Below are 26515 nucleotides of genomic sequence, written 5' to 3' on the forward strand. Positions count from 1 at the left end.
GCAAAGCCAGAAGTCCCTTGGAGGTTATCCTGTCATGCTCCTGCCTCCAAATTCACTGGTGTCCCAAGCCATTCAGACAACTTAGGGTTGGGCGGGGGGTGGCTATACTCACATTATATGATCTTCTTGGGGACATTACCTTCTGTCTCTTCTTTTGACAGCTTCTTCCCCTCTATTTGGGTCTGTGAGAGCCCCCAGAGCAGGATAGATGGAAAAAGTATAATGTGGGTGCTCACCAGGAAGATTAAGGTCTCCTTCCAAAGAGATGGCAGTAGTCGCAAAAATCACTGGATACCCATGGCCCTGCTGGTTGATGGTCCTGGAGAGCACTGAGCTCAAACAGGGGAACAGACAGCAGGCGATCCAAGACAGCGAGGCACTGCTGGCACTGGTGCCGTCTCTCTTCTGCCTGAGTATATTACCACCCCTGTCCCCAGTTGTCCAGACTCCTTCCTAGCTGGCCCCAGGGGACTTTACAGGGCTGGAACCAATGCAGACAAGAGGTGGATGGAAGGTGAAGTTTCCCACCAGCTGCAATGAGTGGGCCTTTGGGGACTCCCATTCCAACTGGTAAATATTCCCAAGGCCTCTGTCAGCCTTTGCTGACCAGCTGGGCAGAACTCTGGGCCTTCCAGCCTTCCCCCCAGCACACCACCAGGGAATCTGAGTCTCAATGACATGGATGATCTTACTGGTCTCCCAACTCTTGGGCTAAGAGCTGGCCACTTGATTTTAGAGCTGCAGATCAATCTCACCATCTCTCCACTGCACAGCTGGGGAAAATGAGGTCCAATGACTTACCCAAGGATAAGAATCCAGCCCTCCAGGGCAGGTCTTCTAATGCCTATGACTGCCACAGCTTTCTTAGATTCCTGCATTCCTAGCTCAGGAGCTTGCTGTGGCTCTCAATAGTCTTTAGTGTGAAGGTCCCAAGGAGACCTCTCAGGTCCCAAGTATCCCACCAGATCTCATTCATCTGACCCACAAACTCTTTCTGCGACCTTCCAGCAAGCTCCAGGGCTCCTCTCCTCTGTAAAGCTGTACCTGCATGACTGGTCGGTGTGACCTCATCAGACTAGCCCCCCGCCCCCCCCGAATGAAGACCAGTCTTCTCTATCTTGGGGCTGACTCCTTCATCAGACTAGGGCTCCCAACCATGAGAACCAGATTCCCACCCCCTCCCCTGCCAAAAATAAAAATTTAGAACACTAAGGGGAGATTACATTAAGTCAGAAATTTTCAGGGTACTTTCTCTCTCCCATTAGACTGGAAAGCTTTAGAGGGCAGTAAGTAACTCTCCCATCAGACAAACAGGCTTTTAAGGGGCAAGACTGGCCCAAGTTTGGAGATCTACCAGTCAGACATATTGATCCCAACACAAAACTTTATTGTCAATACATAGATTCCTGGCCCCACTGGCTTCACCTTTCTCCTCTAAGTGCTTAGGTCAACTTGGGCCCCAGCTAGCTCTGGCCTAAAGCAGGGGACCAGGGATGTCCATCCTTAGGACTAATCTTGGCTGCCTTGGCCATCACTCCCTTTCCGCACTCTCTCTTTGCTGTGGGGCTCCTTCTCTCATCCAGCACCCTTCTCCATCTGAATTCCTCCGGACCTGGGGCTCACAGACACAAGCCCTGGAGAAGCCACCCCCTTCACAGCCCCATGGATTTGCCTGGGTGTAAGGCAGAAGGTGGGCTCAGGACAGACTGTGCCAAGTCACATAGAGATGCAGGAAAATGCCGCAGGGTGTGTGTGTTCAGGCCCCTTGGCTCCCATTCTGCCTCTCAGCGGCTGCTCTTGTTTTTGTTAAGGAGTACGTTTGTGTTGGATTCCTGAACCTGCAAACCAAGGGGCTTGTGTCAGTCCCCCACCTTCACATGGCATACACCCCCTCACTCCCCTCTGCTAGCTTTACCAGCTACCCCACCGGGCTTCCCAGGGAAGTCCTTCCTATGTCTGACTCTAGCTGCCTAGTGTCCTCTCCAAGCTTGGCAGCTGTGGACATTCACAAGGCTCTGGGTCATTCTAGCCCCCTCAGGTGGTATGGGAAGCAGAGAAAGAAACTAAGGAAAATGGAAAATGGGTGTGTGCCTTTTTCTCCTTAGAAGCTTCCTCCCTCTGGAGGAGGCTGTTCTGGGGAGCTCTACTGTGAACCCAGGGGTCCTCTGCCCACAGTGAGCCTAGGTATCTGCCACCATGCAGAAACGGAGTTGGTTCTTACCACCCCAAGAAGGAGTAGTAGGTTTGAGGGATTCAGGGACTTAAGTGACTCAGTGGGAGGAGCCTGATGAGGGGTCGAGGCAGAGCCTCTCAGAGGGGGAAGGGGTGGAACTGAAGGGACCCGCCGAGGCTGCCGCCGGCATGCGAGGGTCCAAGCAGGGGATCCGATCTCGGAGCAGACAGAAAGCTTGGCTCATGGGGCAGAGGCTAGGCTGGCCTGGGGGTGCGAGGCGGGCTAGCACTTGCTGGGTAGGAGAGGGAAGCTGCACGCACCTTCTCCCTGTTGATGAGTGCCGTGATCAAGTCTTGCTGGTAGGTCATATCGCGGATGTCCAGGGAGGAGCCGCTCACCACCGACAGGTTCAGTGACAAGTGCTTGTTCAACAGCTCCTCCTCCTGCTCCTGGTTGAAGCGGATGGAGCGGACCTCCTCCACTATCCTGCGGGCGGAAGGGTGAGTACTTTCCGAGGGCTGAGCGAGTGGAAGAAGCGAGGCTCTTCCCAGCTCTTCCCTGGCCTCCACTCCGCTCCGCCCTCCCCCTTCGCTCCTATGGAGATCCAAGCCAAGCTGCGCGCTCGTGTGAGATGGAAGGAACAGGAAGGTCTGGATTCCGGCTCCTCCACCCACCGACCCCCAGCGAGTCATTGAAACCTCTCTGAGCCGCAGGGTCCGCCTTATAAAACGGTGAGGGCGTGAAGCCAGAAAAATCTGAGGCTCCGCTCAGCCCGGACTCACGGGACTCGGGGTACCCCCAGTACCCGCCCTACGTGTTGAGCTCATCTCGGATCTCCTTGTACTGCGTCAGGTTCTCCTGTATTGCCTCGAGCACCAAGCAAAAGTTGTCATAGGTGTTTTCTGAGAGGTTAGACAGGTGGCCCCCCGACAGTGGCTCCTGCGGGACGCCAGACATCTCCAGACGGGCAACCACACAGTGCACCACCGGCAGCTCGTTACTTTCATCCAGCTCCTGCTTGCCTCCCTGGGAAGAGGGAAATGGAGAGGAGACAGACAGCTCAGCCGGCACCCCTCCCCCAGCCCCTTCCCTCTTGGTTTGGGGGAGGATGAGTCTCTTAGGACACCAGGGTTCTAATGCCCCTCATTTCAGCTCCAACCAATCTTAGCCCTCCCACCCTGCTGCGGGAGCTCAGCTTCAAATGCATTACCCCCTCCTCCACCTCTTGGAAAATTCTCATCCCTTTTCAAAACTTAGCACCCAGTTTCACTCCTGATAAATCCTACCTAACCAACCTCTAAAGCTCTACCTACTCTCAAGTCATAGTTCCCAGCCCTCAACATTTGGGACGTACTCCCCTTCCACTCCACCAACATTTTGGAAGTCCTACCCATGAATGAATAACACTGTAACTAACATTTAAGGAGTTCTACCTGTGTGCCCACTACTGTTCATTTATCCACATAATTCTCATAATAGTCCTATGAGAGCAATATTATTATTATTCCCATTTTACGGAAGAAGACGTCAAGGTTTAGATTGGTTACCTGCCCTAAGGTTACCCAGCCACTCCGTTTTGAGTTGCCATGGAAACCAGACATCTAGGGAACCCACACCCCTCAGATGGCTCACAAGGTGGGGGATGCTGTCCCCATGTCTCAGGCTTGACTTTCTCTAGGCCCTTAAGCGTGTATGCACACATGGACACACACACACACACACACACACACACACACACACGTGTGCTCCAGTCAGCACCTATACATTCACCCTCTCCTCCCTTCTGCCCTCCCCAGCCCACTTACCTCACTGAAGTTTATCTGATGCAGTTGCCCCTGCTCTCCTGCCTTCATCATTTGCTCCAGATTGGTGGTGACCACGACAACAAACAGGTTGATGCCAATGAAGGCACCAATGGTGATGAAGGTGGCAAAGTAGATGGCGCCCCCAATCTCCATTGCATATTCTCTTGTCTCTATCCTGGAGATGACAGGCAGGGGCCCCATCACCACCCTGGTCCTTTGAGTCTCCATTTCCCCATCTATGAAATGCGGACAATATCTCAAGACCTCCCGGGACTTCTGCTCCCTCACTGCTGTTGGGCAGATCTAGTGCCTGCTCTGATTGTCAAAGGATCCACTCTTTGCTGAGCACCTGCTGTCCTGCCAGGGACAGAGCATAGGCCTCAAGCCAGCCCTCCAAGGTAGGGATTTGTACATCGGCATTATCAAGTTTTATCTATTGGCTATACTCTTTATTCATGTTTTTCTTATTATCAAAAGTAATTCAAGCTCATTATAGAAGGATCAGAAGGAAGAAGTGAGATATGCAGGAAAAAAGCCCATCCATTCTTAATACCTTATTATGAATCTCCTAAGTAAGAAGGTCTTTCTCCCTTTCTCTCTCTTTCCATACATCCCGCCACCACACACAAATGTATATATACACTCTGTGCCAGGCTCTATGCTAAGAGATTTATACAGCTTTTCTCTATTGATCATAGCAGTTCAGATATAGTTAATTATTACAATTCCCAACTGCCAGGTAAAGAAGCTGAGGCTTAGAAGAGAGATGAAGTAACTTCTCCAAGGTTGCATGGCTAGTGTGATGGAGCAAGGACTCAAAAGCCTAGACTTCAGTCTACCTTTACTGCTCACCCTGTGATTTTTCCACTGCCTACATCATACTGGGCAATGCCCGCAGAAGCTCTTTGCCAACTGTTCTATTCCCTCAAGAGAAAAAAGGTATCAGTCAGAGAGATCTACTCTCTGGAGGGGACGGGAAAGAAGTAGGGTTGAGATGTAAATGGAAAAGACATAAATAACAGAACCTGGTGGCCATCTGTGGCTAAAAATGACCTTGGGCAGCAGCTCTATGAATGAATGAAATGAGACTCCCAGGAGTCCAGGCAGTTTGATGGGCTCGAATGGGGACTGGGAGGCTGTCCTGAAACCACAGATCTGCTCTCTTGCTCAAGGTCTCGCTACCCAGCTGTTTAGCGTGACAGGGGCCATCTTCATGAATGGGTCTGCAGTAGGACTTCGAAAGGGGGACAAGGCCTCAAGAAAACCAAGACCAGTCCTAGGGGGTCTCCTTTTCCCTGATTTGAAGGCCCAGGCAGCCCCCTCCTGCTGGGCCATCCTCCTCCTAAGCCCTTGATCTCCACTCCTACTGCCTTGCCCCACTGGGGGTCGGGGGAGGGGGGAAGAGATACCCTGCAGACACTCACTTAAAGTTATTGTAGATATCCACCCAGCCATCTTGGGTGATGCAGATGAAGAGGGTATACAGAGCAACCTGCATGTTTTGGAAATGCCTGGGCAGAAACGCACCAAAGAGAGTGACCCCAAACACGGAAAACACCTGCCGGAGAGACCAAAGAAGATGCCTGAACTTTACCCAACCACCTTGGAGACAGGACAAGCAGCTGCCATGCAAAGCTGCCAAGGGAATCCAGGGGTTCAGGCTCAGAGGCCTCTCCTCTTCTCTATCGACCCCCTCCCCCCAGTCCCCAGTGACCTGGGGGCTCTGGTCAGGGAAAGGGAGCAGCTGGGGGTGGGGGAGGGCACTGACCAGCATGAAGAAAAGGATGAGGGTCATGATGTTGGCCATGTCAGGCACCGACTGCAGGATGACACGGATGATCCGGGCCAGAGGCTCCACCGCCATGCACACATGTACCAGACGAAGTGCCCTATGGCACAGCCTCTCAGGGGTGCCCCTCGGCCCCTCCCGCGCCCCTCCGCCCCACTTACCCCCAACCTGCCCAGAGGGGCAGAGACGATCCCCACCCCATTTCTCTCCCGGGGTCCAGACAGGTGCCCTTCTTTTCCCCAGAGTTCCCAGCTCACCTGAGGGTATAGGTGATAGCGTTGATATTGAGTTCGCTAATGAACAACCCCAGGAGCAAGGTAAAGATGATAAGGAAGTTGAGGATGTTCCAGCCGTCCTGGGGGTGGTGGGGGATGGGGAGGTGGGCCAGCCCCAATGGTGTCTATCAGACCCAGCCCGTGGGGACATCCTGGGTCTGCCCTCCCACCACCCCAAGGATGGGGGAGCTCAATGTTCTTCTCAGGGCAGGGCCAGTCATCTGCTATCCACGGCTGTTATTTCTCCTGCTGCCCCCCAAATGTGCCACAAAACACACAGGCTCTCGTTGTCTCCTGTGTATGTCAACAGCCAAGTGTATTCTGGGAGACACACGGTGGAGACTCTCATACACACAGCTGATTCCCAAGCTGAGCACTGGCCTTGGCCAGTGCAGTGCTGAAAATGGCCCTGACCTACAGTTAGGGGACAGAAGAGGGTTTGGGCGCTCCAGGCTTTGTGTGACACATGCTACAATTAATAATAAGATGATGGGGCGCCTGGGTGGCTCAGTGGGTTAAAGCCTCTGCCTTCGGCTGGGGTCATGATCTCAGGGTCTTGAGATCGAGCCCCACATCGGGCTCTTTGCTCAGCAGGGAGCCTGCCCCCCCCCCCCCCGCCTGCTGCTGTGACTACTTGTGATCTGTCCCTCTCTCTGTCAAATAAATAACCAAAATCTTTAAAAAAAAAAGATGAAAATAAAAACCAAGAAAACCATTAAAGAATACAGCTTCGGTAGCCAATTTAGAAGTGGACAAGCTCTCACTGTGCAAGAGAGAGAGACACACAGGGAATTTTTACAAGCCCTTTGTCCAGCAAGGAATAAAGTCATAGAGGAATAGGGACAGAGGAAGGAAGCTCCCATGTATGAAAAGTTCAAGCATAGCCACTGAAGATGGAAACTTATGTAGCAAACCATGGATGCATTTAGCTTTTAACCAGTGATCCAACTTCTAAAATGTGAACCATGGAGACTCTGATCCAAGTACAAAATGCCATTTGTGTAAGGCTGAAGACCACTAAAGTGTCTGACAATGAGACACCGCTGAGTAAAACACGGAGCATTTAGTCAGTGAGCACTGCATAGCCAAAAAAGAGGAACGAGAAAGATCTCTGTGTACTGATACAGAAAGGTTGCCAGGATCCATTAAGTGACAAAAGCCAAGTACAAACGGAGGGAGGACAAAGGAAAGGGAGGACTAAGATACATACATGTTAACTTATGATTGCAAGATACACACTATGAGGGGCTCCTGGATGGCTCAGTGGGTTAAAGCCTCTGCCTTCTGCTCGGATCATGATCCTGGGGTCCTGGGATTGAGCCCCTCATCGGGCTCTCTGCTCAGTGGGGAGCCTGCTTCCCCTTCTCTCTCTGCCTGCCTCTCTGCCTACTTGTGATCTCTGTCTGTCAAATAAATAAAATCTTTTAAAAAATAAAAAAATAAATGAATGTTTATTTTTATAAAAGGTATAAGTACTTGATTTTTTTTAAAGATTTTATTGATTTATTTGACACAGAGAGATCACAAATAGACAGAGAGGCAGGCAGAGAGAGAGAGGGAAGCAGGCTCCCTGCTGAGCAGAGAGCCTGATGCGGAACTCGATCCCAGGACCCTGAGATCATGACCTGAGCAGAAGGCAGTGGCTTAACCCACTGAGCCACCCAGGCACCCAGTACTTGATATTTTTTTAAAAGATTTTATTTATTTGCCAGAGAGAGAGAGAGAGAGTACACACAAGCAGGCAGAGAGGCAGGCAGAGGCAGCGAGAGAAGCAGGCTCCCTGCCGAGTAAGGAGCCTGATGCAGGACTCAATCCCAGGACCCTGGGATCATGACCTGAGCCGAAGGCAGTGGCTTAACGCACTGAGCCACACAGGCGTCCTTCATTTTTACTTTTTAAAAGGATTTATTGGGGTGCCGGGGTGGCTCAGTGGGTTAAAGCCTCTGCCTTCGGCTCAGGTCACGATCTCAGGGTCCTGGGATCAAGCCCCGCATCGGGCTCTCTGCTCAGCAGGGAGCCTGCTTCCCTTCCTCTCTCTGCCTGCCTCTCTGCCTACTTGTGATCTCTGTCTTTCAAATAAATAACTAAAATCTTTTTTAAAAATAAATAAAAAGATTTATCTATCTAAGAGAGAGAAAGCACATGTGCGCACACATGGAGAAAGGAGCGGAGGGAGAGTCTGCAGACCCCCCACTGAGCAGGGAGCCGATATAGGACCCATCTCAGCACCATGAGATCATGACCTGACCCGAAACCAAGAGGACTTGGGTTCAATCAAATCAAGATGCTCAACCAACTGAGCGTCCCGGTCACCCCTAAAGATTTTATTTTTAAGTAATCTCTATACCCAGTGTTGGGCTTGAACTCACAACCCTGAGATTAAGAGTTGCACACTCCACCAACTGAGGCCCCCGATTGTTGTTGTTTTTTTTCTTTTTAAGATTTTATTTATTGGGCGCCTGGGTGGCTCAGTGGGTTAAGCCGCTGCCTTCGGCTCAGGTCATGATCTCAGAGTCCTGGGATCGAGTCCCGCATCGGGCTCTCTGCTCAGCGGAGAGCCTGCTTCCCTCTCTCTCTCTCTGCCTGCCTCTCCATCTACTTGTGATTTCTCTCTGTCAAATAAATAAATAAAATCTTAAAAAAAAAAAGATTTTATTTATTTACTTGAGAGAGGGACAGATAGTAAGAGAGCATGTGAGTGGTGGGGAGCAGCAGAGGGAGAGGGAGAAGCAGGCTCCCCCTGAGCAGGGAGCCTGACTCAGGGCTTGATCCCAGGACTCTGGGATGATCATGGCCTGAGCTGAAGTCAGATGCTACTGACTAAGCCAAACAGGTACTCCCTGATAGGTTTTTGGGTGGTTTTTTTTTTTTTTTAAGATTTTATTTATTTATTTGACAGATAGAGATCACAAGTAGGCAGAGAGGCAGGCAGCGGGGTTCTATTCCAGGACCCTGGGATAATGACCCTAGCCGAAGACAGAGGCTTTAACCCACTGAACCACCCAGGTGCCCCCCTGATAGGTCTTTTTAAAGCCTCTTCTCAAACATGCCCAAAGGCAAAATAAATCCCTTGACTTCAGAAACCACTTGACTGCAGAAGTCCTAGTGAAGCAAAGCTTGAGTCTCATTTAATGTAGCATTAAGACCTGTTCCCACCCAAATAGCTCTGACACTCTCCCGAACAAGGGTCAGCAAGCTACAGCCTCTGGGTCAAATCTGGCCAGTAGCCCATTTTTTGTAAGACCCTCAGGCTAAGAATGGTTTTTATATATTTAAATGGTTAGGGGGCAAAATCAAAAGAACGGTACTTTGTGACATGTGAAAATTATATGAAGTTCAAATTTCAGTGTCTGTGAAAAAAGCTTCCTGGGAACACGGCCATGGTCAGCATGTCTGGACTGTTTACAGGGCAGTTGTGCTCTGGGAAGAGGTCAGTGTCTGTCACAGGTCCTGTACGGCCCACAGAGCTTAAAATACTTACCTGGCCCTTTGCAGAAAGTCTGCTGACCTCTGTTCTTGAACCTTGTAAATTAAGGTGGAGACTCTCAAGCCCATTTCTCAGGTAAGCAAAGCAAGGTTTTCCCAAGATCACAGAACTGGGGAAGACTAATCCAGGGACTGGAACCCAGGGAGGATGCACTTCTAGGACAAATTATTTTCTGCTGCATCTCAGACAGACATCTCAGAAATAGTCAGTCTCTTTCTCCACATCACAGACACAGACACACCCACACACGCATGCACGCGCACACACATTCTCAGCTTGTTGGGGCAGAAGCACAGGGTTGGGGTACAGTCCCTAAGGAGGAGCTGGGGAAAGGGCAGGGAGGGCCCAGGATCTTACCTTCCAGAAAATCCAGAAGCCATTTAACCAGCCAAGGAGAACCTCACAGATGAGGATGGTCAGCACAATGTCATCTATGGTAGAGAACAACTCATAGTGTTTCTATATGGAAGACAGAGAAAAAGAGGAGCCGAGAGGTCAGTGGAGCAGAGCCTGGGGGAGGCCGGAGAGAGCGGGCATCCACGGGGGAAGGAAGGCCTGTATTCCTGCTGCTTCTCAGCCTCAATATCCTTGCGGCTCCCTTTAGAGCACATTTTCCATGTACATAGGCCATTCATGTTAGCATCACCCCCTCCTACAAAGTAGGTTTTATTCTCATCTCACAGAGGAGGAATCAGGTGCCCAAGGTCAGATAGTTAGCAAGAAAGACTGTTGTCTGGCCATAAACTTTCCCTCCTAACCTCTAGAATAGGGACACGCAAGAAAGGGGTTCGGGAGAGGTAGAACAGGCCCCAGGACTGGGAAGAAAGGCCTTGCCCCTGAGAGGGCAGATACAAGCCTCATCCTTCCTTCTCTGGTTGTCCCAGCCACTCCTGCTTCTCCAGCTCCCAAATCCCCCAGGCAAAGCCTGGTCAAACTCCTGTGTATCCCCCATACTCCTGGGTCCAGTTCCCTGGGTGGACTGATGGATGGATGGATGGATGGATGGATGACCTTGAATTCTTTTTGAAATCCAACTCACTTCCCCCCCCAATCTCTCATACCATACGGACCCAACTATAGTTGTGACCCCACTAACAGCTCCGAGAACCTCTGGTTCCACCCTGGCAGTTACCAAAATTCTTGTAAAGACTCTTCCCTTCCTTTACCTCCATGGTCCAGACTCAGTGCCTCAAAGCTCACTGCCACACACAGAGGCCTCCTGACTCCCCCACCTTACCAGCACCCATGTCCTCTGGTTCATGAGAGGCTGAGCAGAGCTCCTTAAACCCAGATGGGAGGTTAAGGTTATGAGCCCGCTGCCTGTTCCACATTCCCAAAGGGCATCACAGGCCAGGGATGTCTGTTTACAACAAGGAAGAACTTTCTTTCCCATCATCTGTCCCCTCAGCTCCATCCCGCTGGCCCTGGGAGGCAACAGCTCTCCTCACTGTTTACTACGTGACCTTCCTGAGTAGGCCTCCTGCCTTCTCCAAGTCATGAGATTCTAGAGTTTGCTTCCTCTGCCCACAAGCCTGCCATTGCTCCCGATGGCCTACAGGGTCTGAACCAGGTCAAAACCAGTCTGACATTCACAGGCCTCTAGGATTTTACCTTCATGGACACATATCAGCATTTTTGACCAGAACCCATGGGAAGATGGATGTGCTTTGTATTTTGCAGCAGAGTACTCTCTCTTCCTCCTGCCCTCCCCCGCCTCTCTCTCTCTCTCTCTCTCTCTCACACACACACACACACACACACACACACACACACAACTTTTACTTCCTTCTTTTTCATTTGGCTTCATTCTATCTCAGAAGGCTGGTGTCTGCAGTCTGGACCCATCTCGCGATCTGTGAGGGGTAGAAGCGGCCATCTTGGCTGCTGGGTTTCCGCCTCCACCACACCAGAGGCCGTTCTTGTCAAGGCCACAAGAACTGAACCTGAGGGATGCTCCATGATACTTCTCTGGCCTCCTGTCTCACCTTCTCTGGCCCTGCACCCCACCCTCCCCGACAGCCCATTCTCCCGGGTGTTCCCACTCCTCTGCCCACCCCTCCTTATTCTCCTTTCATTTGGCCGCCACCATTCTCTGTCTTCACTCGAAGGCTCTCCTCAGAGCTCTGTCCTGGGGTGCTTCCCTTCTCACTGGACACTCTCTCCTCAGGTGGCCTCATCTCCTTTAGCTTCTGGCCACCACATGCCCAGATGCTGTCAACCCTCACGCTGCCATCTCTATCCCCGATCTCTTGGTTCAGAGTTGACCTCCAACGTCTCCCTAGACCTCTCTGTGTGGTTATTGCCCTGGCACCTCCAACCACCACACCACTCAACTCAATCTGACCCCAGCTTCTTCCCCACACCCTCTGTGTCCCCCACATCCCAAAAATCAGCACCGTCCCCACACAGTTGCTCAAGCCAGAAATGTGAGTCCTTGCTCTCCCTTTCTCTACATGTGTGAGAGGATAAGGTATGTTAAACAGTGTACATATATTAAGCGCTTACTGTTTGTTGGAAAGAATAGTGATCGGGGGCGCCTGGGCACCTGGGCTCAGTTGGCTAAGCCTCTGACTCTTGATTTAGGCTCAAGGCATGATCTTGAAGTCCTGGGATCAAGCCCCACATCAGGCTTCCCACTCAGTGGAGAGTCTCTCCCCCTCCCCCTCTGCCCCCTTCCGCTGCTTGTTCTGTCTCTCTCTCAAGAAAATAAATCTTAAGAAGAAAGAATGAAAGAAAGAAAGAATGAAGGAAAGAAAGGAAGAAAGAAAGAAGGACAGGAAGAAAGAAAGAAAGATAGAAGGGAAGAAAGGAAGGAAGGAAGAAAGAAAGAAAAAGACCAGTCAGGAAGGCCCATGGATTTGACTCCTACAGAACTTTAGACACATGACCTCTTTCACCCATGGCCCTTGCCCAAGTCCAAGTCCCACCATCTTTCACTGAACACAACACAGTCTGCCTGGCCCATCTTTTCCCATTCCCAGCTCCCTCCATTCTGTGTTTCACCCTGTGGGAGCAAGTGTAAGTTTTCTAAAACACATGTCTGGTCATATGTTTAAATCATGGTTACTTCCATGCTTTAAACCATTCCTTGGCTTTCCAATGACGTAGGGTAGAGGCCAGCCTCCTTAAGATAACTTAAAGACCCTCCATCAGCTAGGTGCTGACCACTTCTCTGAAATCATCAGCCATGGCACTGGACACTTTTACAATACGGATTTCAAATGGCGCAGTTCATATATGTAGCATATTCCTTGTAGGAAATTAAAACATCAAGGACAGGGGTGCCTGGGTGGCTCAAGGGTTAAGCCTCTGCCTTCAGCTCAGGTCATGATCTCCGGGTCCTAGGATTGAGCCCCGCATTGGGCTCTCTGCTCAGCAGGAAGCCTGCTTCCCCCACCACCCCGCCTGCCTCTCTGCCTACTTGTGATCTCTGTCTGTCAAATAAATAAATAAAATCTTAAAAAAAAAACCCACACACATCAAGGATAAGACCAAAAGCATACTGGATTTCAAGATGGACATACAGAACTTGCTCACAAGATTTTTCTTCCATCCCTAAACACTCTTTCCCACCTCTCTCTGCCTGGATGACTCCTACTTACTCCTTCTTCCCATCTGAAGCATTCTTTTCCCCAAGAAGCCTTCCCTAACTGTACAGATTAGGCAGGTTCGATGCCTACTTTGAACTTCCACGTACTCCGTGACACTCAGGTATCCGTAATGACATGCTTGTGTCTGAGACAGCATTCGGTCTGCTGTGATCATACCTAGAACTTCTCATAGTGACTTTTGATTAAATTGGAATACCCTCCCCCACCAGGCACCCATTTGTCTGCCTCTGCTCACACTATTTTTCTCCCACCCTCTCTACAAGTCTGGGCCCCCTCCACCACGAAGTCCTCCTTGATCTCTAATTTCCTAGAAGGTCAGAGCTGGCAGGCCCATGAAGAACATTCAATGCAACCGTCATGAACAGGTAAGGGGCCTGAGGCCCAGAGAGGAAAGTGGCTTGCCCAGGCCCCCTGTTAGATCCGTGGGGGCAGAGTTCAGGCTAGAGTCCCACCTGGCCAAGGAAGGAGTTGGTGCGCAGAGCAATGGTGATGGCGTTGACCACCAGCAGGAAGGCCAGCAGCATCTGGAAGGCAGGGTGTCGAAGCAGCTGCTGGATATACATGCGAGTGATGAACTCCTGGATGTCCCAGGCATCCTGGGAGAGGGCGGGGGACCTTCCTTCAGGCAGGCGTCACGTGGGAGGCCTCGGCCTGGACATTTGTTCTCAGTGAATGGGGGCCCCTGGATGAGGGCCGCTCTAGGGGGAGAAGCTGCCTGAGAGGGGTCTTGAAATGGGGGTGTCGATGTAGGGGATCACTACCTAAATGGCCATTGAAAGGGGGTGACTGCTGGGGAATCTTTGTGGGAGTCATTGCAAGGGAGACCTTTGAGGGCTCAGCTGGTAAGTGACTGTCATTATACGGGGCTCCCATGGGGAGCACTGCCAGGTGGGTACTACAGTGCCATGAGGGCGTCACTGCAGGGGCCACCGGGAGGGTCCTCAGGTGGATGTTTAGAAACTAGAAGGGGCAGGGGCACCTGGGTGGCTCAGTGGGTTAAGCCACCGCCTTCGGCTCAGGTCATGATCTCAGGGTCCTGGGATCGAGTCCCACATCGGGCTCTCTGCTCAGCAGGGAGCCTGCTTCCCTTCCTCTCTCTCTCTGTCTGCCTCTCCGTCTACTTGTGATTTCTCTCTGTCAAATAAATAAATAAAATCTTAAAAAAAAAAAAATTTAAAAAAAAATAAAAAAAATAAAATAAATAAAATAACTTAAAAAAAAAAAAAAAAGAAACTAGAAGGGGCAGAGTTACGGTGGCAGCCCGTGGTCCCTGGGGTGCAGCGGCACAAGGCTGACTGTGGGGGCGGGGGAGGAGCTGCAGGCCGCCGCCCCAGCCTCCTCCTTACCTTGGTGCTCATGATGTCCTGGCGGTTGATGAGGACTTGCTCCTCCGGCCGGGCGTAGGGCTCATCAGGGGCCCTCTGCAACGGTCAGCAGAGGGCCCATCAGTGCAGCTGCAGCCCCTGGGACCCAGGGCGATGCCCCTGCGCCCTGCCCCTCCCTGGCATGCCCAGCTGGGGTGGACCGAGGAAGGGGCCACCTACCAGGATAGTCAAAGGTTTAATACTGGTATCGGTCCACTGCTGCCACCAGTTGTCTTGATTACCTATCATAGCTGCTCAGTCTCCTCCCACCCGTCAAAGAAACTTCTTTCCAAGTGGTCTTGCTCCCCCTCGTGGTGATATCATAGAGGACTCTGTGACCTCCAGCTGTCTGCATTCCACCAAGGAATTCTGATACCGAGAAAAGCTCCTCCCACTGACTGCCCTCGGTACCCCACGGACAGAGCCAGGGACACCAAGGGGCTGGGCTGCGGTCAGAGGTCAGAGGCTGATGGGAGAAGGTCAGGGCTCTTGTGCAGCCTGGTTGGAGACACGGGGCTTGTCCCTTCTTCAGGTCCAGGAGCTAGAGGTGAGACTGGGAGGAGAGAAGAGAGGCCCCGAGGCCCTCCTCCCAGCTGACCTCAAACTGTACTGCTTCCCACCAGCTATGTCGCCCATGACCCCAGTACCCAGGGCTGCTCACCCTGTCCTTCCATGCAAGGTGTGCTTCTCCATCTAGAGTAAAAGGCCCATCTGTTGCTGTTCGTGCCCCCACTGAGGATGAGGCAGGAGAGCAGCCCTGATCTCCGAAGTGCTTGGAGAGATGCTTATGTGGAAGCGCTCACTCGTCATGGATCAGCAACTCAGCATCCTGACAGGCACAGACTTCAGCTACAGGGCCCAGGCCGCTGGTCTGCACACATGGTGGCCTAGTTGCCAAGATTATCTAGTTACCAAGTTAGTTCCCAACCAACTACTAGTTACCAAGACTAACTAGTTACCAAGACTAGTTACATTCATGTCCTCCTGATACTTTCCATCCTTGTCCCCTGTGGGAGCAGATTCGGGGTTCTAATATGCAGTCAAAGGCACACGCAGATTCATTTTAAATAAACTGATTTTATTTTGTTGAAAGTGTTTGTGTAAAATGAGCACCTATACAAGACTGGTTTGGGGAAGGGAGAAGGGCCAGAGATGGAGGGGGACAGGTCTGTGCCCCACAGGTGGGAGGATGAAGGGGGAGAAATTTCAGCCCAGCTTGCCACTCCTTCATTGGCAAGAAAGAAGATGGCACGGAGTACACTTCACTTTGACCCACTCCAAGGGAGAGAGGAGCAGAAATGGTGGACACGTGGGCAAAGGGGGGCCTCTGGGAGTGACACACAGACTACTTCCAACCCTGAACAGAACCCAGGGATGCTCTGTCCTGGACATGTCAGGACTTGGGGGCTGAGGTGGTCCTCAAGGCCAGAGGTCAGGAGCCAGGGTATGGACCAGGGTCAGAGGTCAGGAGGTCGGAGGTTGCTTTCTGGGGTCAGGGGGCAGAGATGGGACTGCTCCTCAGGGTCAGAGGGCAGGGGGTGGGAAGACTGTTCTCTGGAGTCAGAGCTCAGGACTTGGGAGGGGCCCTCAGACTGCACCACTCCCCAGCCTCCCAGGCCCTCTGAGTAGAGCTCTTGGTTCTGCTCCTTCCACTGCCGGAACTTCTCTCCTGTCAGCTCCGGGTCACCGAGCACTTCCTCCAAGGCCTGCAGCTCCTGCAGCTTTGCCTGTGAAGAGAGTTGGGGGGTTAAGGGGCCACGATCACGTGGGGAGAGGGGCCAGAGCCCAAGTCCAGAGCTCACTCTGGAGTCCAGGTTTAGAACCCAGCACCTGGCTCGGCCTAGCCCCAAACCTCACATTGAGAGGCTGGCTCCAGGAACCTAGAACTTGGCCCAGTCCACAGCTGAGCCCAGCGCTCAGGGCCAGCAACCAAAACAGAAAATCCAGAGCCCAGTCCCTCCCCATGCCCAGTGCCCTCCAGCTGACCTTGAGCGTGCTCTGTAGCGCGCGCACGCGGTGCACTCGCTCATTGAGCTGGGGGTCTCGGTTGCGCCTCATGAAAGAGCTCCGCCACTGTTCGTGAGTGAAGGGCTGCAGCTGGCCCAGAAGAGACACGCCCCCCTGCCTCAGCCCCTGCGCCATTCCCTCCAGCGCCCCTTCGCTGCTGTCTGTGGGAGGGAGAAGCAGATGAGGATGTGCCCGTCCCAGCTTCCCCCACCCTCCAGCTCAGCTCCGAACCCCAGTGCAACACCTGATGGCGGGCCAAAGGAAGTCCGTGGGCTGCCCTGGGTGGGGGTAGCTGCAGGTGACGTGTCTCCATGGAGTGGACTCCAAACTTGGGCTGGGCTGGGCTGTGGGCAGGGTATACGGAGAGGTGGGTGTCACTCTGAGCCCTATGGTCAGCTTTCAGCTCCCCACCAGTCTCCTACTCACCGAGGCTGAGCGGGACCCAGCCTCATCGTCAGGGTCTTCTGCTTCTGTCTCACTGTAGCAGTCTGGGGGGGGAAGATGAGCAGAGAGGGAGCCCACTAAGCCCATAGAGTTTGGGGAGGCCAGGGAGCAGGCCAGGGCACTGGAGTTTCCAGCCCCCATTCTAGGAGAGACAGAGGCTCAACTGAGACCCACCTGGTGGGACCCACCCCTGTGAGATACCCACCTTCCTCTCGTGGCAGGGAGGCCCGGCCTGGAGACTGGTACTTGGAAATGCAGGTAATGAGATGGCGTACCCACCTGTTGGGAGGTTGGGGGGGGGTGGCAAACACATCTTGGAGTTTTCATCTACCATATGCCAGGGGGTTTTCACCTTTATCATCTTTTTTTTTTTTTTTTTTTTTTTTTTTATTTATTTGACAGACAGAGATCACAAGTAGGCAGAGAGGCAGGCAGAGAGGAGGAAGCAGGCTCCCCGCAGAGCAGAGAGCCCGATGCGGGGCTTGATCCCAGGACCCTGAGATCATGACCTGAGCCGAAGGCAGCGGCTTAACCCACTGAGCCACCCAGGCGCCCCCAACACCTTTATCATCTTCTAACTTCATCTGCAGAGCACCTCTGAGAGGTAGGAACTCTTATTAACCCATTTTATAGATGAGGAAACTGAGGCTTGGAGAAGTGAGTGCCCTGACCAGCCACTATCAGACAGCGGGGCTCGGGATTCAGGTTCCTGAGCCAGGCTCACAAGCCCTCATGTGGGAGCGGGGATATGAGGGGGAGGTGGCACTCACATGCTCAGGTCCTCCAGGGTATCAGCAGCAAAAATGAAGGGTTTGTACACGTCATGCGTGAGCTGGAACACACTGCCAGGGAGGCCATGGGAGGCCTCACTCAGCCTGGTGGTGCCCATCCAGAACCCAGGAGGCTGCCCCAGGAACCCCCCCGCCCCGGTCTCCTCCTCCTCCTCTCTTTCTTGCCCCAGCCCCCCATGTGTCACACTCCAGGACTTAACTATTTTTTCTTCTGATCCTGTCCACTTTCCAGACTGTAGTTGGAAACATTGATGAGGCCCTCAGCCTTCTCATCCTGGGGGGAATCACAGAGTGAGGGTCAGCCTGAAGTCCCATTACCCTGGAGGCCCAGTCAGGCTCTGGGGGCAGGGAGAGGAGAGAGTGGTTCCTGGGCTCTCCAACCACAAATCTCCCAGTGCCTAGAGCTCAGGGCAGGAATCTGGGGTGGGGGGGCTCTTAAGCCGGGAAAGGGGAGCCAAAGGCAGCCAGGAGAACAGCCACAAGGGAGAAGACTGCTTATGCATTTGTTCTGTTATCCGATGAGCTTTGCAAATGCTCTTCTCCCTTCCTGGTTTATTTTTTTTCTTTTCATCTGAATGACCCCCAGGCATTAATTTTCCAGGGGGCCTTCTCAGGTCTTGAGGCTGGACTGGCCACCGCCACTGGGCTCCTACCCATCCCTGAGCTTTTTTTCATCAGAGCGTGCATTCCCTGAACTGTCCTTGAGTGTATCTGTATTCCCCCCACTGCCAGCCCAGAGCAGCAGGGATTGTCCCCATCTGCCCTACGTCCCTAGTATGCGGCCCAGAGTGGGGGACACAGCAGGCACTGGAATGCTCACGGAGTGAATAAACGGGACAGACGGAGGAACAGAAGAGGAAAGAAAGGTGGGCAGAGCGAACAGGACTCTCTACGCTGCCCATGATGCCTTTCTCAGCCTGCTTTCACACAATGTATCCGTTCGTTTCTCTCCAAAAAGCGAGCTCATTTTATAGACAGGGCTTGGGGTGGGGTGGGGGCATCTGTGGCCTGCCTGTGACCACAGATGGAGGGGCTGGAGGAATAAGGACAATGACCGTGGCTCTGACTCCCGCCCTGACCCATGCATGGGGGGGGGGGGGGCTCACCTGGGGCTGGCGGTACCAGTAGAGCGTGTGTCTCTTGAGCACAAACCAGCAGCGGCGCCAGCGAGGGCCCATGAAGCCACCCGGCACCTTGCGCAGCAGAAGCCAGCCGTCGCAGTCCGGCTGGCCCAGCTCCCGGCATGACACTCGCCGGCGACTCAGCCGCGTCGCCACGCCTGCAGGAGCACGGCCCGGCCCGGGTGATCAAGGGCTAGCAAGGCACCCCAGACACCCCCACCTGCCCCCCCACCCCCTGTACCAGCATTCCCAGCTGATCCTTCTGAACCCGTACTGTGCTTGAAGTGTTACAGGTCTCCCCCTGAGGTAGGGCTGACTCTTCCCATTTGAGAGACGAGGAAATGGAAGATCAGAGGAGCCCATAGCCCAAAGCCACAGAGCTGGTGAGAGGCCCAGGCTGCTGAGGAGACGCTGTGTGTGCAATGGGCAGGGGTGGTGGATGCGTCTTGCTAAACACTGGAAAGACTTTGAAGAGCTCCTGTCAGGGGACCCTCAGCCAATCAAGTATGTCTCTTACCTTTTGATTTCTTCCGACCAGAAACAGGACTCTGAAAAGGCCCTAAATGGTTAGAGAAGGGTCTGGGCCCAGAGCCACACACCCCTCCCTGCGGAGCTCTCTCCTTACCGTGTCAGGCTGTTCTGGGGCTTCCTGAGTCTCCGCTACCCCTGCTGGGTATGTTGCTAGAGGTGCAGGGTGAACGGGCCGGGACTCAAGGTCAAGGGAGGTAGAGTCTGTCAGGAAAGAGGAGAGAGAGGAGGGTCCATGAGCCCAGCCCCAGGCTGGGCAGCAGGGTGAGGATCTCAGAGTCGGTGGGGGGAGCAGGGTCAGAGCCAGGCATCCCACATGATCCCCAGGCATCCCGGGGACATCTGCCACCTGCTGGGACTCTGCAACTACCTGTCCAGGTAGGGCTGGGTGCAGGACTTGGGTCTGAAGTCAGGTCAAAGGCAAAGACGTCTTCGGATGGGGCCCTGGGGAGAGCAAGGGGAGATGTGGTGAGTGAGCCTGTGGCACCCCTGCCCAGACCCACCAGCGGCAGAGCCTGTTACCTGGGAGACAGTGGGGTGAAAGCCAGCAGTGGACTCGACAGTGGTGCGGAGCCCGGGGTCTGAGCAGGGGTCTGGGGAACAACCAGAAATGGTGACGGAGCTGCTGACAGGGGTCTGAAAGCAGGATGGGAGCAGGGTTGGGGGACTGGTACCTGAGGAGGGGTCTTTGGCACGGGGACCTTCTTCAGCACCAAGCTGACCCCGGCCGGCTCCCGCAACAGCTCCCTCAGCACGTTCTTATGGGGCCAGCCCACCTGGACAGGGCAGGGGGCGGGGCAGGGCAGGGATCCTGGGCTGAGGCAGCGGCCCAGGAGGCTCTGGAGTAAGCCAACAGCCCCCCACCCTTGCCCTCAGCCTCCGGCCACTCCCCCTCCAGCCCCTTCCCCTTGGCCCTGCCAAGGCCACTCTGGCTCATCTCACAGACAGCAGCTCCTACAAGCCTGGTCTCCACAAGGGACTGCATGAGGCCCCCCCACCCGCCCTGGGTTTTCTCAGCAGCCCCTTCACCACCTCCCCACCCCACCCCCACCCCACCCCCCTCTGCCCCGAACAGCCACATCCCTCTCCTCCTCACTCACCACCACCTGCTCATTGACCTGGACAATCTCGTCTCCGGGAAGGATCTGCAGCGGGGAGTCAGCAGCGACCTGGAATGTGGGGTGGGGCTTATGGGGTTCGCTCTCCACAGGCCTGAAGCGGGCTCAACTGGAGAGCAGGGCCTTGGGGCGGGCAGCTGAGAAGGGTGTAGGATTCTCACCTGGGGGCCCACACGGGACACGAAGTGCAGGCAGTTACCGGTGGTATGGATTTCCAGGCCCTGCCCAAGCAGAGGCCGTAGTCACTGAGTGCTGGGGGGCCAGGATTATTCTGTGGATGGAACTGGGGGGACAGCTGGCCCCAGGTAGGTGCTGCCCAACTTGCTGTGTGACTTTGGGCCTGTCACTCCTCTCTGGGCCCCTGCTGCCTCCTCTAATAAGGGCCAGGAAGAGGCTGGGCTTGCTGACTAATGAGGTCTCAGATCCTCAGCCACCCTCCTGAAGGGATCAGTAGGGCTGGGGCAGGACAAAGGCAGGGCTGGGGACTCTGGTGTTTTCAACCAGTCAAAGATTAAAGCAACTAAGTCTGTGTCCTTTCCCCAATCCCGTAATCTGCCACATCTGTGTCCTAGGGCTGGAATGTGTCCCCTGAGACCACATCAGCTAAAGCCCCCCAGGACTGGAGAAAGTACTTAATGACCTAAGACCCCAGTTAAGTCCTCTAGGCCTTTACCAGCTGCACAGAAGAGGGCTTCCAGCGGTAACTGTACAGCATTCCGGGGGCTCCTAGAACCATATTTCAGGGCCCAGACAAGGCTGCTGAGAGGTCAGCGCTCACCAAGGGGTCGTCCAGCTGCACACGCTCCAGCAGGGCCCTCTGCTCCAGCAGCTCCTGGGGGCTGCAGCGCAGGATGTGGTGGCAGATCCCGGCCACGTGGCTGCACTGGGGGAGGGGGCATGGGAAGCTGAGCCTCGAGTCCCATCCCACCGCCACCCCAACCCCCCACTCAGCTGAAGCCACACTCACAATCCTCAGGACTTGGCTCTCCCTCTCGGCTGCCGGACTGTCCTGGAAGCAGAGAGGGCAACAGCCTTCCCTGAGGCAGGAGCACTGCCTTTGCCCAAGGGAAGGGTGGGCTTCCCTGTGGTCCCTTCCCGTGACCTGAATGCTGGTCTCCTCCCAGAATGACAAGGCCTCAGAGCTTTGGCTCCAGGGTCTCCTTCTGCTGATGCCAAGCCCCAGAAATCACCATACATACCCTCCCCCGCTCCACCCCCATCCCCAGAGATGAACTTTCTGAGCCGCCCCTGCCAGCTAGAAGACCCCATGCCCCCATCGCCCCCTACCCCGTGGTCAGGCCTCCTTTCTTCCTGCCCGTCTCTTCCCAACCCCCACATGCGATCCTGTGCTGATTCACAGGTTATAAAAAGCTCTAGCCTGACTTGGTCTGTTACGGCCTGGGCCAAGCCTGGCCCTTGGTTCTCCTACCTCCTGCAAGGCCTGGCCCAGCTCCCCGCACAACTCCCCAATCTTCTGGCAGGCCGAGAAGTCATTTAAGTGGGAGAAGAGGTACCTGGCAGGGGGCAGGATGGTAAGGGCAGTGGTTAGGGGACTGTGATGACCAGTCAGTCATGGAACCACTCATGGGCAACTACTCGTCTGCCACACGGGAGGTGGCGGGTGGGGGGGGGGATATCTGCTCTGACAGGTTTTGCTTGGGGTAAAGGAGAGAACTAATACATCGACAGAGCTTAGCACAGGACTCATCTGTCAAGCACCCAGGATGTGCCAGGCCCTATTCCAAGCACTAGGGAGAGACCTTACACACATGATTACATCAATGATGATGTAACTCCAGGAGCTGTGAGATGTAGGGAGCTCTGAGAACCTACAACAGGAAGGCTTCCCAGAGGACTGACATTTGAGCTGGCATCTTTGGGACCAGCAGCAGCAGCTGAAGGGAGTGGAGAAGCTCTCCATGCAGTGTCGGGACAGTTATGATGACGAGCTGCGGGGTGAATGGGAACCCAGGCTTCCCAGTGCCTCTGCATGGACCAAATAACCTCTTTGCCCATCTCCACAACATCTGAACATCAGCATAGCTCTATTCTCTCCCAGGCCGCAGAGGAGGTCAAGGATGAGAAGGGTCCCCTCCCCACTAGGGTTTTAGGTACCTATTGAGCCAGAAAAGGAGGGTACGGGCCTCATGCACCAGCTCCACAGCTGCACTGAGGACATCAGCAGGGGGCTTGGGACAGCCTTCCAGGTGGCCCTGGACTAAGCTCTGGAAAGCATAGGTCCTCTGGAGCAAACCCTCTGTCAGGCTCTGAAGGTTCTCCGTCTGTAGGCCAGAGCTCTGGACCAGAAAAAAGGCAGGTTATCTCCTGGCAGCAGCCAGCCCCCCATTCTCGGCCAGCGTGGCCACCATTCATTCACTCACCAGGGCCCGGAGCTGTTCCACCCCTTCTAGGATGAGCTCCTGGTGACCGAGAGGCCACACAGTCAGGGCCTCAAGGCTGCGGGGACAGAGCTGGAGCAGGTACTTCCCGGGCAGCTCCCAGTCCTCAAAGCAGTAATGCTGCAGGGAGTCATCGAGGCCTGGAGAAAGGACAGGACTGCCATGGCCTCTCGGGCCACTTCCTCACTCCCACAAAGTCCCTTTCTCTCCCATCTGTTCCTAACCACAATCCTGGGACCCAGGCTGGGTTCTGCCCATTTCACAGATGAGACTACTGAGTAACATAACTGCTCTGTGCCTCAGCTGGGAAATGGCAGTAATATAAGCACCTATTTTCTGATTCAGTGCGTACCAAATGACAGGATACATGTCAAGCAGTTGGCCCATTCCCTGAATCATGGTAGTGACATCTCCCATTGTATCATTAGCAAACTCTTTGCCCAACCTACAAGGCCTTGTATGAGCAGGCTGCCACCTGCCTCTCCAGTCTCACCCCCTGGCACAGCCCCTTGAACTCAATACTTTAGATCCAGAGCACGAACTCCCTGGGGCTCCTGGAATGCTCTTTTGCCTCAGGGTCTTCGTATGTGCTATTTCTTCTGCTTGGGTGTTTCTAGCTACTTTACCTGCCTTTTTAATACAACTCCCTCCAGGAAGCCTTCCATAACTCCCCAGAGCGGGTCCGGGGCTCTCCTGCTCCCACTGCCCCTCAAGTTCTGGGCCATAAATAACTGTTCATCTTGAACTCTAGCCCATGCCTGGCACAGGGTAGACAAGGCAGACCAAAAATAGGAATAATATCTATTAAAAGCGTATCATGGGCTAGGCAAAATTTCAAGGGCAATCTACATGTTAACACATTTGGTGCTCACTGAGTGTAGAAGGTAATGACTACTGTCATCCCCACTTTACAGGTGGACAAAGTGATACAAAGAGTAAGTAGTGGGGCGCCTCTGCCTTCGGCTCAGGTCACGATCCCAGGGTCCTGGGATGGAGCCATGCATCAAGCTCTCTGCTCAGCAGGGAACCTACTTCCCTTCCTCTCTCTGCATGCCTCTCTGCCTACTTGTGATCTCTGTCAAATAAATAAATAAAATCTTTAAAAAAAAAAAAAAGTAGCTTGCTCACCCTTTGAACGAATTCCTTCCATTCCAAGTCAGGCTCTATCACCAGGGAGTGTGAGTGTCATGAATATTTCTCCTTCATTCCCCAGGTGACATTAAGAACACTGGACTGCGAGTTTCCAAACCTGTGACTCCAGGTATACAGCCCCTGGACAGCCCCTCTGCCCTGCGCAGTGACCCTGCTGCACTGCCTTCCTCCCCAAAGTCTCCTACACTGAGCCACACAGGCTAGGCTCCTGCCATGATTGTCTCATTTTGTCTACCTCATGAGAGTTGCTGACTCTCACCTTATGGATGGTGAAACTGGGACCTCTGGTCGCAGAGCTGGTGAGCGGAGGGGAGGGGCCTGGAGCTCCGCCTAGGAGTCTGACTCCAGGCCTGAATCCCTGCTTTTCAAGGGCTGGTCACTCTGAGCCCTGAGCCTGCCAGCAGCGTCCTCCGTTCCCCTCCACTCCGTTGCGAGCTTCCCTCCCAGGAAGGCTGTCAGGACTCTCCTCCCCTTCCCTCTCCAAACTGCAGTCTGGGCCGTTTCCCACCCATCGGGGCTGACGCTGGCCAGCATGTCCTCCCTGGAGGCCCCCAGGGTGGGGCTGTACCAACCCCTTCGGTCTGGCTGGGCCTTCTGTTTCTCTCACTGGGAACCTCAAGGTGGGGAGAAAGGAAAACACAGGAGGACCGGGCCTATTCCAAAGCCCAAGGAAATCACTTCCTGGCTCAGTGCGTCAGTTTCCGCTTCTGAAAAATGGGTTTAAGAACAGCCCACTGAGCTCTGGGGCCGAGGGAAGATAAAGGAGATTGAGTGGGCGGGGGCCGCTGGGGCCGTCTCTCTGTTTTTTTGACACCACCTCCGCCACCCTGGCCGCCACCGGCGTTGTTGGGGCGCCGGGAGACCCATTCTGAGTTCTCGGGGCCCCCGGGGTCATGCCGCCGATCCTTCTGCCTAGCACAGTACCGGGTACCTGGCAGACCGTCTATACAGGACTTGTTGACTAACCGACAGACCTGGCTCGTCCTTTTTTCCTTTCCCTCTCCCCTCGCAGCGCCCCTCAAGCCCGATTCTGCCCAGGCCCACCTCTCAGCCAAGCTGCCACCTTCCCGGGGGTCCAGGTCGCCACTGGTTCCATGGCCGAGACCGCCCGCTGGGATCTGCTCTCGCCGGGTCCCGCCCGCGCAGGAATTTCCGCCCGCGGAGTCCGGCCTGGGGAGGGACCTGGGCCGGGCGCGGGGCGGAGCCACCCGCACACCTGGGCCCAACTTGCACCGCCAGGTGAGTTGGCCCGCCGCTGGCCCGCCTCCTACCCCGCCCTCCAGGCGTCCTCCGGCTACTCCGCGGCCCGACCCGAGGCGGTGTCCCTGCTGTGAGACCCTAGGATCCCGCCCCAAACTGCACTTTGACTTTCAGGCTTTTCAAAAAAGAAAAAAAGAAAGAAAAGAAAAAGGTGAGCAGGGAGTGCAGCAGCAAAGCACAGAGGTTAGGGAGCCAGAGCCCTGACTGCAAATGTCCCCTCCGCAGCTTCTTAGCTGTCCAGCCTCAGTTTGTCTGCAAAATGGGCTGCTGTGCATAGTACCTGCATTAACAGCTCTAAAGCTTTTTGGAACAGGGGTTTTTAGTTCCCCTCTTTTTTGGCACACAGACCCTTCTGGCACTCTGATGAAAGCTACAGACCCTTTCTCAGAATACTGCTTTTGGAAGCATCCCACAAATTTATAAGACACCTGGGTGGCTCATCAGTCAAGCGTCTGTCTTTGACTCAGGTCATGATCCCAGGGTCCTGGGATCCAATTCTGAATCAGGATCCTTACTCAGTGGGGAGCCTGCTTCTCCCTCTGCCTGCTGCTCCCCTGTTTGTGCTCTCCCTCTCTCTCTGGCAAATAAATGCAATCTTAAAACAAAACAAGACACAGATTTATGATTGGGGTGCTTGGCTGGCTCAGTCAGTACAATGTGTAACTTTTCATCTCAGTTTGAGCCCCATGTCCGTTGGGTGTAGAGATTACTTAAAAAAATAAAAATCCTAGGGGTGCCTGGGTGGCTCAGGTCATGGTCTCAGGGTCCTGGAATCGAGCCCGGTGTAGGGCTCTCTGCTCAGTAGGGAGCCTGCTTCACCCCACCCCCCACCTGCTTCTCTGCCTACTTGTAATCTCTGTCAAATAAATAAATAAATAAAATCTTAAAAAAAAAATCTTTAAAACACACCACAAATTTATGATATAGTATTATGTTTATTAGCATTAAATAAGACTATTAAATTTTCCTTTTGTAACGATATCAGCATGTTGTTCACCTAGAAGAACGTTCAGCTGTGGGGGGGTCTTTGATTCACCTTTTTGCATGTATTTATCAGTTAACAACTAAGCAGAGGGAATGCAGGAGCTAAATGGGGAAGCCTAGGTTACCAGCGTGAGAATGGGTAGATGAGATGCACCATTTGGTCACGGATCCTCTGCTAGGCCACAGCTGCCCAATCAATGGTGGCTA

At 53.8% G+C, this 26515-nt stretch overlaps 2 protein-coding genes across 9 annotated transcripts; both read right to left on the minus strand.

The window, feature by feature from the left end:
- Positions 1 to 1377: 1377 nt before the first annotated feature.
- On the minus strand, positions 1378 to 14791 carry CATSPER4 (cation channel sperm associated 4). 5 transcript variants are annotated; one of them, XM_032302626.1, is made up of 12 exons: positions 14685 to 14791; positions 14487 to 14561; positions 13593 to 13736; positions 9887 to 9988; positions 9524 to 9564; positions 6025 to 6060; positions 5747 to 5867; positions 5403 to 5536; positions 3979 to 4153; positions 2988 to 3199; positions 2494 to 2659; positions 1378 to 1838 (listed from the first exon to the last, which is right to left on the minus strand). In XM_032302626.1, the coding sequence occupies exons 1-12, from the start codon at positions 14751 to 14753 to the stop codon at positions 1785 to 1787; spliced, it is 1329 nt and encodes a 442-aa protein (XP_032158517.1). In that variant the 5' UTR covers positions 14754 to 14791; the 3' UTR covers positions 1378 to 1784. The 5 variants fall into 5 exon arrangements, with proteins under 5 accessions (XP_032158517.1, XP_032158515.1, XP_032158516.1 ...); XM_032302624.1 differs by having other exon boundaries at positions 5747 to 6122; positions 13593 to 13691; XM_032302625.1 differs by lacking the exon at positions 9524 to 9564 and having other exon boundaries at positions 6025 to 6122.
- Positions 14792 to 15561: 770 nt separating this feature from the next.
- On the minus strand, positions 15562 to 25315 carry CNKSR1 (connector enhancer of kinase suppressor of Ras 1). 4 transcript variants are annotated; one of them, XM_032302856.1, is made up of 21 exons: positions 25109 to 25314; positions 22895 to 23052; positions 22629 to 22810; positions 21943 to 22027; positions 21481 to 21522; positions 21292 to 21396; positions 20675 to 20734; positions 20496 to 20564; positions 20070 to 20171; positions 19918 to 19988; positions 19766 to 19839; positions 19493 to 19599; positions 19385 to 19415; positions 18853 to 19025; positions 17947 to 18020; positions 17726 to 17797; positions 17161 to 17234; positions 16938 to 16999; positions 16756 to 16855; positions 16491 to 16672; positions 15562 to 16231 (listed from the first exon to the last, which is right to left on the minus strand). In XM_032302856.1, the coding sequence occupies exons 1-21, from the start codon at positions 25158 to 25160 to the stop codon at positions 15962 to 15964; spliced, it is 2145 nt and encodes a 714-aa protein (XP_032158747.1). In that variant the 5' UTR covers positions 25161 to 25314; the 3' UTR covers positions 15562 to 15961. The 4 variants fall into 4 exon arrangements, with proteins under 4 accessions (XP_032158747.1, XP_032158748.1, XP_032158749.1 ...); XM_032302857.1 differs by lacking the exon at positions 20675 to 20734 and having other exon boundaries at positions 25109 to 25315; XM_032302858.1 differs by lacking the exons at positions 21943 to 22027; positions 22629 to 22810; positions 22895 to 23052; positions 25109 to 25314 and adding an exon at positions 21801 to 21914.
- Between the last annotated feature and the right edge of the window lie 1200 nt (positions 25316 to 26515).

This window comes from Mustela erminea, chromosome 10, assembly GCF_009829155.1.
Source record: "Mustela erminea isolate mMusErm1 chromosome 10, mMusErm1.Pri, whole genome shotgun sequence".
In the NCBI taxonomy this organism is placed as follows: Eukaryota; Metazoa; Chordata; class Mammalia; order Carnivora; family Mustelidae; genus Mustela; species Mustela erminea.

Excerpts from the sequence above, each read along its gene's own strand:
- CATSPER4 (XM_032302623.1), bottom strand. The coding sequence starts at position 14,753 with ATGATAGGTAATCAAGACAACTGGTGGCAGCAGTGGACCGATACCAGT. Across the intron at positions 3,200-3,978 it reads ATCAGATAAACTTCAGTGAG|GGAGGCAAGCAGGAGCTGGA; the intron begins GTAAGTGGGCTG and ends CCCTCTTCCCAG. Across the intron at positions 2,660-2,987 it reads ATCCGAGATGAGCTCAACAC|GATAGTGGAGGAGGTCCGCT; the intron begins GTAGGGCGGGTA and ends TTCCGCCCGCAG.
- CNKSR1 (XM_032302856.1), bottom strand. The coding sequence starts at position 25,160 with ATGGAACCAGTGGCGACCTGGACCCCCGGGAAGGTGGCAGCTTGGCTG. Across the intron at positions 19,600-19,765 it reads ACCCAGCCCTACCTGGACAG|ACTCTACCTCCCTTGACCTT; the intron begins GTAGTTGCAGAG and ends CTTTCCTGACAG. Across the intron at positions 17,798-17,946 it reads CAGGATCAGAAGAAAAAATA|TGTGTTCCAGCTCACGCATG; the intron begins GTTAAGTCCTGG and ends CCTCCCTGGCAG.